The sequence below is a fragment of the Aspergillus tubingensis genome (assembly GCF_013340325.1).
Source record: "Aspergillus tubingensis WU-2223L DNA, scaffold_8, whole genome shotgun sequence".
Classification (NCBI taxonomy): Eukaryota; Fungi; Ascomycota; class Eurotiomycetes; order Eurotiales; family Aspergillaceae; genus Aspergillus; species Aspergillus tubingensis.
This window is the reverse complement of record NW_023336282.1, coordinates 3,938,508-3,952,154: the sequence shown is the minus strand read 5'-3', so window position 1 is coordinate 3,952,154 and position 13,647 is coordinate 3,938,508. Positions and strand designations below refer to the sequence as shown.

The window sequence follows — 13,647 nt, the reverse complement described above, 5'->3', positions numbered from 1 at the left end:
ACGGTCCGTTTCGTATGCGGAAATTCGAGGGGAAAGCAGCTCCGAACTTGCGATGCGGAGCGCCGGTGATCGCACGTGTGTCTAATTTGTACCGCTAGGATATATTATATCACCGCAAAAAGATCCAGCGGGGTGCTAAGCACGTCGTAGAAGGAAATCCTGGGGTATAGCGCAAAGCGCGAGTCACTGCGAGTTGGGAGAAGCCGATCCGGAACTTTTGAGCGATAACCTTTTTTTCTGCTCCGCGGAGCACGGACCACCTGAAAGTCCGCGGCCTCAAATATTCACCTTTTTGGTAGTCCCGCCGCCCAGCACTCAATTCTGCGCAACGTCGCTGTTTTGGGAGAAATTGAATTGTCTGCGAGTATCATGAAGCGCAAAGCTGAAAAGGCGCAGGCTGCAGGTAAGTTCAACCGCCCGTGTACCAAGAGATTATCGCTGACAATCCCATCTTAAGCCCCGGTCAGCGCTTTCGCGGCCCGCAAAGCACGGCAGCAGCAGGCGCAGGCCACCGCAGCTGCTGTCAAGCCCCCTGTCGCTGAACCAGTGGTAGAACCGCCACCTAAGAGAGCGCGCCGCTCACTAGACGAGCCTGTCGTCCCAGCCGCAACCGAAGAGAACCGAGTCCAAACGAGGCGATCATCAAGGCGAAAGGAAGAACAATCGAAGGTTGAGAAGCCTACGCCGAAGGCGCGCAACGATCAGCCTCCTAAGACCTCCAAGAAAGTACCCGAACATGACACATCGAAGGATGTCGAGGATCAGGCGCCTTCGGACGAGGAGTCGGAAGAGCCGGAAATCGTTGTAGAGAATACTGGTGTCATTGGGCTCGAGCCTATTCAGAATGACGAGGAGGGGTAATTATTGCTTTGCAGTACGGTTCAGGCCCAGTGCTAATGGGTTCTAGATACGAATCACCTGCGGACACTGCGGTTCAGGTCCAGGAATTCCCCCTGTCGAAAGCGCGCTTGAACAAGAACAGCATAGTCTACAGTGATGAGCATAGGCTCTGTGTCCGCATCAAGGAGAAGATGGTATGCATGTCCAGCCGGTGTATATGCGCAGTGCTGACTTTTCTCAGAGCTTGGTGATGATCGGTCACTACGATCTTTGGGTCAAGCGAGGCGTGGTTAGTCTGATGGGAGCGAAACTGCACCCCTCATCCCAGGTGTATCGGGTCTACGCGCCTTCGACGCACTCGTTGCCTGTAATAAAATGCGTTTCCGGGGTCAATGGCGAGGCAGAGGTGGAGTTCAAGTCATGCCACAGCGGAATCTATCGTCTCAAGGAACTCTCGCCTCTGTATCAGCGGATATGGAACGACAAGAATACCACAGCGGACAAGCTCACTCTCAAGGGCACTCCTCAGTCCACCAAGAGGACGTTCTCAGTGGTAAGTCTAAACCTGACTGTCTTTGGCCGTCTGCATCGTGACTAAGTGTCGTACAGCTATACACTTCTGCGGATGATTCCCTCAAACGGCATCTGAGGCCACTTCATCTCGAGAAACAATGGAGCTCTGCTATCAAATCCCTCTCCCAGCGTGGTGGGCGGCTGAAGACTCTCATCTGCGGACCGAAGGGATCAGGAAAGTCTACGTTCAGTCGCTATCTGTTGAACCACCTTCTCAGCCCGGCGCCGCAGACAGAGACCAACTACTACAACACTGATGGGGTTGCGTTCCTGGACTTGGACCCGGGTCAGCCGGAATTCGCTCCGATGGGGCAAGTTTATCTGGCCCATCTCCGTTCACCTGTCTTTGGTCCTCCCTTTTCCCACCCGTCTTTGGATGGCTCCCGTGACGGCACGATAGTTCGAAGCCATCATATCGGAGCTACATCGCCTAAAGAAGACCCCGACCACTACGTCCTTGCTGCCATGGATCTCATGGAGCGCTACCGGGCCTTGCAGGCCAGCTATCCCCAATGTCCTCTCATCATCAACTACCCCGGCTGGATCTTCGGCTTGGGTCTGGAAGTAGCCACCTGGCTAGTCAGATCGCTTGGTCTCTCCGACGTTGTATATATGAGCGAAAAGGGACCGACTGAAGTTGTCCAGCCTCTGGGCCAGGCAGCTTACCAGGCCAAGATTCCTCTGACAATCCTCCCATCTCAGCCAACCGACTTCGTCAGCAGGTCGAGCGCACAGCTCCGCTCAATGCAAATGCAGTCGTATTTCCACATGTCGCGTCCTAACGGCATCGACAACTCACTATGGCTTGAGCAACCACTGTCTCGCACGAAGCCTTTCCGTGTCCACTACTCGGGACCGCAACAGGGCATCCAGGGTATCATGGTCATGGGCACCGAGATCCATCCCGATCTGCTCCATGAGGTTCTAGACGGGTCGATCGTCGCTGTCGTGGCTGTTGAGTCCCCCAACGCCATTCTAGGCCAGAACAGTGGACCAATGTTCGCGAACAACGCCAACACCGAAACAGATGGAGACCACGATGTCGACATGCAAGACTCAGCCGATGCTGTTCCCATCGTCGGGTCATCGACCATCGAATCCAGCATCACCCGGACACCAAACGAGGACCTACCTTACCTCTTTGTTGGAGCAGGAAGCAGCAACCCCCTAGACCCGAAAGTCTCACACTGCTTGGGCCTGGCTCTTGTCCGCTCCGTGAACGTCGCCTCCCACCAGCTGGAACTGGTCACTCCCATTACCGGGTCGACTCTCCGTGGCGTTCTCGAACAGGGTCACAGCATCGTCCTTGTGCGTGGTCTTCTGGATAACCCCAACTGGGCCATCAGCGAGGACTATTACGCCGCCCGTGCCGCCGAGAAACGCCATCGGGAGTTAATCGAGAAACTCAAGAAGGATAAGGGAGCTGCCGCAGCAGAGGACGCTACCCTCGAGTCGGAGAAGCAGGTATTGAAGGACAGAATCCGGCGCGCGAGCAAAGTACCCTGGATGACGGTGGTTGAAGACAACAGCCGCAGGCAACGAGAAGCAGCACAACGCGAGAAATCGCTATGGAAGTTGCGGAAGAAGGCATACCCTGGAAGCGATAGCGAAGGTGATTGGTAGTAACTTGCATACTTTGGCGTTTCAAAATGATTGCATGTATTATACTATTAGACAGTGAAAAGTTTATTTGGGAGGATTATAATGCACGAGCTGACAGCCTACATGATATATGCTCGAGTATATCCTGATCCAACGTTCCATTCGGCATTTGGTCAATTACATCAGAGCCAAGTAGCTCCACACTGGATACCGATATATCAACATTCATATAGTACTCACCTGACTATCCCAAATCTCCAATCTATCAAGAACATTACTCCAATGACCCCCCACCAATAGCTAGCTGCTAGCCATCATCAACACAGCCCATGACACCATCCAGCACAACCCACCTACCACAATATCATCCCTTGGGGGTTGGTAATGGGGGTGGTGCAGTACTACAGTAGTAGCATTATGGTATGATGTGGTATCATAATATGACACTCGTGTGTAGTAATAGTATGCCAAGTTTCTATCTAGTACACTGTGTATGCAAGCAATACCAACGCAGACCTATACAATAAGTACTACTATCTCATATCATATACCACATCCAATTGCAGTGTCACTCCAATTGCTTCCTATCTTATACAGAGACTTCTACACGCCTCAATCCAAAATGGCATCCGATGATTCATGGGAATGGGAATACTCAGCTCAGTCAACGGACATACATAAATAACTATTAGGTGTGTAATAGCTACTGGGCGTGTATGTATCTATATGACACGCATTGCATACTGTATCCAAGTAAAGCCGACCTTACGCACATAAAAATGAAGTAATCCCCTGCATGTATGTATGTATGTCATGGTTCAACTCATGTGAAGTGGGGTGAGTGTACTAGCATATTCCACTGGTCGATATATCCCGAGACTAGCCTACATGAATGGGATACTAGTAGTTAGACGTCCACTTAAAGTTTGGGTCGATACGGCTTGAGTAATTGTGGATTTGATTTACTGTAGATAGTTAGATAGGAAAAGATAGCAGATAGATAACAATAGGAAGTAAGTAGCTGAGTTAGTTAGTTGGTTAGTTTGCTTACTAGCTAGTACATTATGTGGTAGCTTTTATTACTTTTAAGCTTAGACTTCCGAGCTAGTGTTTTAGTCTATCTTGGAACTTAGGTTCTTCTATCTACATTACAAGGACCTTGGTGGGTGCACCGGTGTTTTTTATCTTATCGGGGAGGTCGAGAACACTACAATTACTGTGTATTGGTGATGATGGCTCAAGATACAGTCCATGTTTAAGTTCCAAAAAAGTAAGTCCCTTTCCGTAAAAGTACATACATGCATGTCATGCCAAATGCCTCACAAGTGCATCCTTCGTTGCCTCGTAATGACATTCAATCATGTGAAAACAAGCGTCCGTCAAGTCGTCCGCTTCTGGCGATTAATAGAAGTCGTAATAAAACAGTCCGAATCATGTCGGAGAGAATCGAAAGGGTGAGGCGGAATAGAACAAAACGCAGATCGCTTATCTACCCACGCTCTGGGGGAATAGAAAGAGAATATAAACTCAAAAAAGCCATGCTTCCTGTAAATGTGCCGAAACTCCGCCTCCTTCTGGGAATAAAAAAACATGCCGTAGTCTATGTCAAGTCCTGTCCATGTACCGGAAGTAAACGCCGAAATGATGTCAATCATGTGAGGGTTGTAATTGTCACATGAGACTGCTGACTGCATGTATGATGACAGTCGAATCGCGGATAACGGTTGAAATGCTCCGCTTTCAAGAAAATGAACAAGTAATGTGATTGGCCCGAATGTGATAATGCAGCCAATTAAGGTATGCCGTAGCGCAAATATGATTCACAGGCTATGCGATCACTGGTCGGCGAGGTGCAATGGGAATCGGCTTGGGCCCCGAGGAGATGTCCAAAGTGGACATCCCTAGATCGCTGTCCTCGTATTGGCGCGAAAGCTTATCCTGCGGCTTCTCCTTGCCACCAGGAACTAATGAAGATTTCCGTGAAGCAGTGGCGTCTTCTTCGCGCACTGTGCTGCACACGAATCGTTCTTCTGAAATAGGCGAGGCTCCAAACATCGTACCCAACTGCTGCAGAAGCGCAACAAAGTGTGCATGTATTTCAGCAAAGATGTATTGGTTTCCCACGATTTCAGAAAGATTTCTTGCTCGAACTTGACCGGGTCGACGAAGCTGTCCGTCCGGATCAAGAGCGCGCCCTGTGAGGAAGGAAGAAACAGGGGTATACTGTTTGCTCCCGCGTCTATTCGATGCGTTGTTTTGTTCGTCGCGACGCTTTTCTTCTTCCTGGTATTTCTCCGCTGAGTTGACAATGCCCGTGGCAATGCGACCGAATGCGCGCCAAATCACAGGGCAGGCACGGAATGCTCGACCGGCGTCTTTGCCCGCCAATGCGACAAGGGCATAGCTACGCCGTTTCCCGCGAGCCATGGGGTCGGGCAGGCGAAAGATGTAAGCTATCGTATAGCCTGCAGAAGAATCGCCAAAACATATAGGGCCCGAGGAAAGACCGCGGGGCAAGAGTTCGCAACTCAGTGTTCGAATGGAGGAGCGTCGCAGAAGCGCGTAATCAGCCGGGTTGGGGGGCCCGCGCAAGGAAAGATAGGTGAGGATATGTGTATGACAGGAGGCGTCCGATGTAACAGAGGCCGAATGAAGAGAGTCCGGGTATGAAGCATGGACATGCGGGTCGTGAGTGGTATCATCGTGGTCGGCGTGACTGGTCCCACAAGAGTAGACGACCTCTCTAGATCGTAAAACAGGACTGCCGTTCCTCCCTTTGCCGTCACTTCGGGCCGTTCCTGGCGCACCTGGGGGCAGCTGCTTGCTCACATCTTCAGGTAGAGTCAAGCTGCAACTGGCGCACGTGTCGCCGTCTGCGCCACCAAGAAAGTTGAGTCTTTGTTGAGTATCAGCCGGCGTGGCCTGGCCTTTGAGGAAATAGGGATGGTCTTCTATTCTGGGAGACCTCTCGGAGGAGTCGTTATTCTTTTCTGAGGGTTTATTTGGGGTAGATTTGTTATTCGTGCGGCTCTGCAGGCCGTGAGATGAAACAGTGTCGTGAGAGGTGGCAGGGGTATCGTCGGGAGAGGACTCAGATTTGTCGGGATAGCATTGTGAACAGGGGAACGGTAGGACCTGCGAGCAGATGATCGAGGTAGGACCATGCACCTCGCAGAAATGCGTCAAAGAAAGCTAGTAGAGGGAGGATGTGTTAGCTGGAGAAAGCAGACAGGGATCCACTGTGTAGAAACGGGGTGGAAAAGGACAAGCGCAAGAGTCAGGATCCCTGCCATGTTGCACGCGGTCATTATGCGCGCATTGCGCGGTGCGAGCAAGGAAGAAAAGGCCTAATTCAGTGCAAAGAAGCCCAAACGCATTGTCCCCGGTGAGACATGAAAGTGCACGTCATGCTCACACATCACCAACATCATTCACCGATGCGAAAGACAGACACACACACCGAGGCACATGGGGGGGGAAGAGACAGGAAAAGAAAGCCACACTTACAATGAAATCCATATCCGTGAAAGTTATGGTCTAGCAGAACCCAGCAACCATATTAGAGCATTATTGCAATACATGCTTTCACAGATAAGAGTCACGGTGACGATGTGGTAGTGGTTTCGTGGCAATGACGCAGAATAACCACCAGCAAGTTGAAGGGAGGAGGGGAGGGAAACCGGGTATGGCTGGTGCAGATCCAGATCCAGACGGTAGTAGTGGAAGGTTGAGAGGTTGGATTGAACCACCCACAACGACGAGAACAAACGTTGGGGTAGTAAGAGTAATTATAATAGTGGTAATAAAGTCAGTGAAGCTGCAAAGACCAGCTTGCAGAACAAAGACTGTGTGGGGGAAAGTAAAAAGGAAAGGAGGGAAAGAAGAAGAAGAAGAAGAGAAGAGAGGGACGAGACGGGGAGGGTAAGGATAAGAGTATATATTAAGTGGCTGAGAGGGAGAGAAGGGAATGGACGAGTAGGAAGTCTACTAGTTAGTTTTACTCCAGACTCTATGGAGAGAGTGAAAGAAAGAGAGAGGCATTGATTAGCGACTTTACTGGGAAGAGTAAGTAGTAGTATGAGCCAGTAGTAGTAAGTAGCAGTAGTAGTGGAGGGAAAGGATATCGGAAAGGTAAGTTAGTTAGTAGAAGGGGGGGAACAAGAGAAGCCCGGAAGTGGAGCGGTGCATCGGCTGCGTTATGAAAATGGAAGAGGCAAAGAGAGGGTCTGGCCGGGGCTGGCCTGGCTCGGGTTGGTAATTACCGTTTGGTATGGTTCGGTATGGTACTTTCCGGTTCCATCCCCTCCCATCTATACTACTACTACATACACACAGTAGAACTAAGTCCTACTTATTATTGCTGATAAGTGAATTACTTATTTTACAGTGGTGGTAGTAAAGTCCTCGATCTGCCCAAACAGTGGTCAAAGAGAGCCCAACCATCCAATAAATTCAAGCAACTATCCGATTACCAACCTGTTGTGCTTCCAGTGGCTCTGGGGGCCAAAGCACATCCCTCCCCTCCCTCCCTCCCTCCCTCCCTTTCTTCTCTTGCCTGCTTGCCATCCAAGAAAGAAAGAATGAATGAATGAATCCCGGTTGGGCTTCAACTACTAGGCGACAAGGGAACAGTTACCGTACCGGAACTATAACTACAACTAGTAGTGGTGAAATATAAATTAACTAGACGGAGTAGTATCCGGGATCCCAAAATCCAAATATTAACGATGACAAACTGTGGAGGGGTCTTTTCCGACAATATCCATTCCCCATTCCTGCGACTTACTATCTACTTGGCATCCGCCTCTCTTATTGCGCTTATTTATCTGATTCTCCCTTAGACGAATCGTCTGTTGCAGGCTGAAATTCACTAAAGCTCCTAGTCTCCCTTCAGCCTGTCAGCGGATGGAGCCCGACAGAAAACGGTTCCGGCCTAATATGCGACTAGATTGCCCAGATGGAGTATGGGAGAGACACAAGCATGGGGAGGGCATGACTGACTAGTTAGTTAGCCAGCCAGCATTCTGGTTCAGACGGAGAAGGGGGAGGGGCGCCTAAACGGCATCAGATCAATAGGAACCAGAATGAAAATGCTTACCCGCCCAATGTTTGTCGATCATGGCCCTTCCTTTACCCTCCTTCACACATGGCCAGTTACTCCTTTGCGTAACCATTCCAACGGTTCTTCGTTCCCCAATTCCACGATGGATGGAATGAATGGCTGATGAGGGTGAACCAGGAAAAACAGCAAGGCGGACAATAACCCCGGGTGTAATCCGGCTGTAAGGAAGCAGAAGAGGAAAAGCCATCAACCCCGGAGTTACCGAGTGACTATGGGACAGACTCGACTAGACGAATTAGTGACGCTGGATGTGGTGGTGGTGGTGGTACTACCCAGAACTATCTAAACCCAACCCGTCACCGCGCCCGATGGACTCGACCCAAACAAACTTCCGTACCCAATTTGACGGGACGGCGTTTGGCCGCTAAACCTGGATTTTACGCAATCGAAGGTCTGTAGAACGAGGGATGGAAGAAGTCAAATTATCACCTGCGCCATTTTTTCCCTTTGCCTTTTGATTTTTTTTCGTATATCCGGTGGCAGGGAGGATGGTCGTATGCTCCATAAAAATGTTACCCTTTTTTGATTTTGGTTGTATATCCACAACGTGAGCATCTAAGTGACTAGTAATTAGTTTAATTAACTAAGGTAGGATCTGACTCTCACACACACTCTCTCATCAATCATCAGTCATCAACTCTCCAGACTCGAACCACCGACCGGTTCCCCAGCATGGATAAACGGTCAGCAACCGAGCTGGTCGCTTCCGACCAGGAACTTTCCCAATCCAGCCATGTTCGGCAAGGAACTTCAATTACAGGAATGCACCCTGGGATTATTTTCTTTGCTGATCTCCTTTCCCCCTTTTTGATTTTACTTTTTTTTTTCTTTCTTTTTTTTTTTACTTTATGTCCCTTGACTTCATTGAAGCAAAAAAGCAATGGGAAGCAGGAGGGGAAGGGGGATAAAGCGAAGAAAAAGAAAGAAGGAAAGGAAGGAACCATTCCGCCTGATCGCAATCATAGGGTCATAGATCCTATGTGCATCAAATAATTGCCGCCTCCCATGCCCGAGGGTTCCGATACGAACCAGGGTCGCACCTTGATCCCCCTTCGGCACTATCCCAGTTACTTACCGAGTGCAGCCCAGGATTCAAGTGGGGGGATCCAGCATTAATCCCAGCGACTGACTAGACTAGTCGCATCGCGATAGCCATCCAGACTTACTTACTTACCCAGTTAGATCAGTGAGATCAGTGAATCCTTGGGTAAGCTCCATAAGGCAGAGGCAGACACAGACACAGAATGAGAGACACGGGATGAGCATGCGCATCCGGAGCAATCACAGCCCATCCATATAATCAGGATTGGCGCGGCTATTATCACACAGCGGAACTACTGGACTAAACCTCCATGGTGCCTATCCGAATATTGGATCCTCTGCAGGCAGCCTCATCCCGCTGTCAGCCACCATTTCCTCCCTTCCAACCCCAACTAAGTAAGAGCTCGGAAGGGAGGGCTATCCTGCTGGTCACATGGAAGATGATGATGCTGTCTGGGGGACGATCGGGATCCTTCCCATGCTTGAGTTTGAGTCTACTGACGACTATACCCACCGAGGTGTTGCGCCTCCCGCCCGACAACGGCCGTTATTCCTTTCTTGATGAACGAAAAACAGACGGTATCCATTCCAGGTCTCGCCCTGGAACAACTGAAGTACGCATGCAGATACTCAGCGACGAGTCTTCGGGTTAGAGATCCGAATCACCTCCTGTCTATCACTTGAATCCTCAATCTTTGGGGTCCGGAGTTCCGGAGTATTCCCGTCTGGGCGACAACAGCCTCCCTTTAGAGACAGCCTACGTATGTTCACTTACACTGCCCGGAGCACAGTAAGATTGGGGGTTTCATCAACACGATCAAGGAGGTATCATTCAACCCGCCTGATACTTGTGATTATTGTAGTCCTCCGGGAACACCCCCCAAAACATGGGCAGTCGCCCGACCACGGCCATTTCTTTCTCCGATTTGCTGCCTGCGCCCTTGTATGGTAAGCTTCGAGCGGAAGACGGTAATTAGTTTAGTATCGAGCATCCCGCTACCACCCTCCTACTCGATACGAGACGCAGTAACATCGATAATGTCTGATACTTGCCCCAAAGTACGGAGAAAGACAACTCAAGTCGGGTCGAACCTTGCTGCGCGATCGGACCATCTCCAGCCAGCCGGATGATCCATCCAGAGAGCGACAGACACCGGACGCAGCAACTGCTTGCCGCATGCGGAGTGCAGCGGCTGTGGGTGATAGTTTGAAGTGTACCTTGGATACGGAGTATATGGCGTACAGCAAGAACTCTATACGCATACTTACAGCCAAGTATAGGACTGAGTCTAGTGCAGCGGAAGGATTTCCCTCGCAAGCCATTCCCTCGCAAGCCATCTCAGCTAAGACCCTCCTTGTGTCCCAAGCAACGGAATGTCCCAAACAGTCCAAACAATCCCCGGGCATCCCGCGTGTTTTGACGAAGTTTCGCCGAACCGACATCACCATAGCTCGTGGTAATTATGGTGAACCAGCGACCAGGATGTGAATCCAGCAACAGCCGCTTTGCGATCGGGGAGGAATTCTTGCTGTCGAAGGAACATTATTAATTTACCCTCTCACGTCACAGTGCAGTAGTCTCAGGACGGCACAATTCTAGCCTACTATATGATAAGTTCGAAAGTTAATCCGCGCGCCTTGAATGCCGGTTGTATTTGTCTCTTATCGCTGGGACTGCGATATACTTTTTGCCGGTCGCGATAGATCTCCCGCCGCGTATAGATCTATCAACCCGCAGTTGTTGTGTGTAACCCGACCGTGAGATTGAGGAGGGGGAGATACTACCGTTAGACAGGTACTATCTGCAATCTGCACATCCACCAAACTTTCCCAGAATGTAGGATGGATCCCTTGTTGGACAGATCATAAGCCCGTCATATTTCCTCCGCATTGCAGGTTCTATCCAGGTCCTACAGTAGGATTCTGGGTGAATACTTCCGAATTCATACCCCTTTCAGTCTCTCTCTCTCTTATCGTCTATCTTCAGCCTCGTGGCCTATTTTTGATAGCTATCGATATCTATCGATTCTTACATTCCTCCATCCATCTATCCCAAATTATAGGCAATACTTAACTTCCGATCCGATGAAACACCCCCCAAACAAACCCCCAAATAATGTATCTCCATCACATCCCATCACAACAACCACAATAACAAACAATACTTAACAACTACTAGTAATAACCCGTACGGTAAGTACCAATACCAAGCAAGGCAAGCAAGCACACGACACACATACGACTTGCCCTCTTTTTTGCCTCCCCTTCCACTCTGCCGACCCATTCATCCACTCACCCACTTCACCCACCAGCCGACCCGACAAATTGAAACAAAGTGGAATCCGCCCGACGGGAGAAACACGCTCCACTGTAAGCAAGTAGGCAAGCAAGCAAGCATAGCCGTTCCAGTTCGCAGCAGCGGCGGCAGCAGCAGGAGGGAGTTTCTTAGTTCCCACAATTATAACCAAACCCAACCCTCTTTTTTTTCGATTTTCTCTCATTGGGTGATGAGGTCTCCATCCACTCACGGTTTTTTATTGGGATGCAGACTGGAGACTGGAACTCCACGTGGCTTGTGAGAGATTTGATTAGTAGGTGCTGTTATTGTTATTGTGGGTTGGGTTGTTTGGTGAGTGGTTATGGACACGGCGTGTTGCTGCTACTGCACCCAGATCTCTATCTACGTAGTAGTACTGCTATCCAGATGCATACCAAGTGAGCTAGCTATACAAATACTACTACATAAGACCTTAAAAATATATACCAATAGGAACCCACGGAAGTACTAACCAGGAACTAAGCAACTAGCAGAAACATAGCAGACAAACAAAGGGGAAAAAAAAGCAAAAACACACACACACTTACTTAGTAGGTAACTTCCACGGCCTTTTCGCTGCAAGAAATCCTCATTAAAGTAAAGACGGCCAGCCACACTTGTCAACTTGTGTCAACTAAGTAATTCTAGTTAAGTAAGAAGGTAACTAAATAGTAAACAAGGCTGGCCTCGCCTGGCCTGGAACTTTTTTTTTCCTTTCCTTTCCCCTACTGCAGTCTGCAAGTCTGCAGTAAGCTTTGACGGACGACTCGCGTCCTCCCCCTCTTCTTCTCCTCTTTTACTTACTACTTACTCTCTTCCCTTGTTTTGGTAGATCGCTTCGACTTAACTACATAGTAAATAGAATTAAACCTGCTGGAAGATGATTATTCCTTGACATCTGTGGTTGAAATAAGTGGGTATTTTCCATGTATAATTGCTGGGTATTATTGAGTTAGATTCTCAGTAGACTACTTCGAGAATAGATGATTGTCTAGTTCATCCTTTGAACCGTGCTCTGCTTTGCTCGGCTCAGCTCAGCTCAGCTCAGAAACAAGTCATGTCTCAATGCGATCTTCACCGTTTTCTTTCATATATAGTAAGTGACTGACTGGCTTGAGTAAAATTTACCCGAGCGGGTGGGTTAATTTAATTAATATCGACAGACCAGGTTTTCGACCACTTTTCACATGTTTTTACTACTATACAAAGTTAGTAGTTTACAGTGTGCATATATAATTCTATAACATATAGCCTATATAGTATATACAAATAACATTCCTTGAAGGAATAAGAAATAGATTAAATAAGAAAATGAACTAGTTAACCACCTAAATCCCGCTCTTCCCATCTATAACTAACTTGATCCAGAAACCCGACTGAGAAATTATTTGTCAACTTGCCCACCCACATGGCAAACAACAACAGATCTAATTGTAAGCAAAATGTAAGCAAAATAAGAGTTCTGGAGTCTGGAACTACGTAGAGTTGTTAGTTAAAGTTTGAGGGGTTTTTTTTTCCCTTCACATTATTTATTTATCATTGTCATTATTATTATTTCGGGCTCTTTCCGTTCCTTTTGGTCTAGTCTAGTTGGTGGGAGAATATTATTTGACTGGAGCTAGAACTGACTAACTTTAGTGGAGTGGGAACGAAAGGATGGATGGATGGATGGATGGAAGGCAGAAGGGGAGGAGGGGCCAGTGCTTGGCCCGCCACTGGGCTTGGGTGGGTACGGACTGAGTAGGCTACTAGCCTTCTACGTACCAGGCTAGGTGGAGTATGTTTGGTAATTGGTTTATGTATTCATTTGGCTGGATTCTGTCTCTGTCATAATGGGGTTTGATGTTTGATGTTGGTGGGGAGGATCTATTGTGGATGGGTGGTATGTGGTGATTGTAGCAGTCTGAAGTAGGGTTGGGTTAAGTTGTCTTTGTCTTGGTGGTTGTGTTTATCCGCTGTGGCTTGGGGTGGGTGGGTGGTTAAAGGAATTTGGATATGAGCAGGGGTTTAGCATTGTATGGGTGGAATATATATGGAATGTTGTAGCGAACAATATTAGAGCGAAATAAACAGAAACAAATGGGATGATGGTAGAAGATGCAATGTATGCATTCTACATAGTGAGAGTCTGAAATATAAAACCGAGTACTGT

At 48.7% G+C, this 13,647-nt stretch overlaps 2 protein-coding genes across 2 annotated transcripts; one reads left to right on the top strand and one right to left on the bottom strand.

The window, feature by feature from the left end:
• Window positions 1–369: 369 nt before the first annotated feature.
• Window positions 370–3,036, top strand: grc3 (putative RNA processing protein Grc3; the record flags this gene model as incomplete). The annotated part of the gene is made up of 5 exons (XM_035502701.1): window positions 370–403; window positions 458–857; window positions 908–1,034; window positions 1,082–1,393; window positions 1,450–3,036. The coding sequence occupies 5 exons, from the start codon at window positions 370–372 to the stop codon at window positions 3,034–3,036; spliced, it is 2,460 nt and encodes an 819-aa protein (XP_035358594.1).
• A 1,806-nt stretch (window positions 3,037–4,842) lies between these two features.
• On the bottom strand, window positions 4,843–6,534 carry AtWU_07591 (folliculin domain-containing protein; the record flags this gene model as incomplete). Its single annotated transcript, XM_035502700.1, has 2 exons — window positions 4,843–6,207; window positions 6,523–6,534. 2 exons carry the CDS (start codon window positions 6,532–6,534, stop codon window positions 4,843–4,845), a joined length of 1,377 nt encoding a protein of 458 aa, XP_035358593.1.
• Between the last annotated feature and the right edge of the window lie 7,113 nt (window positions 6,535–13,647).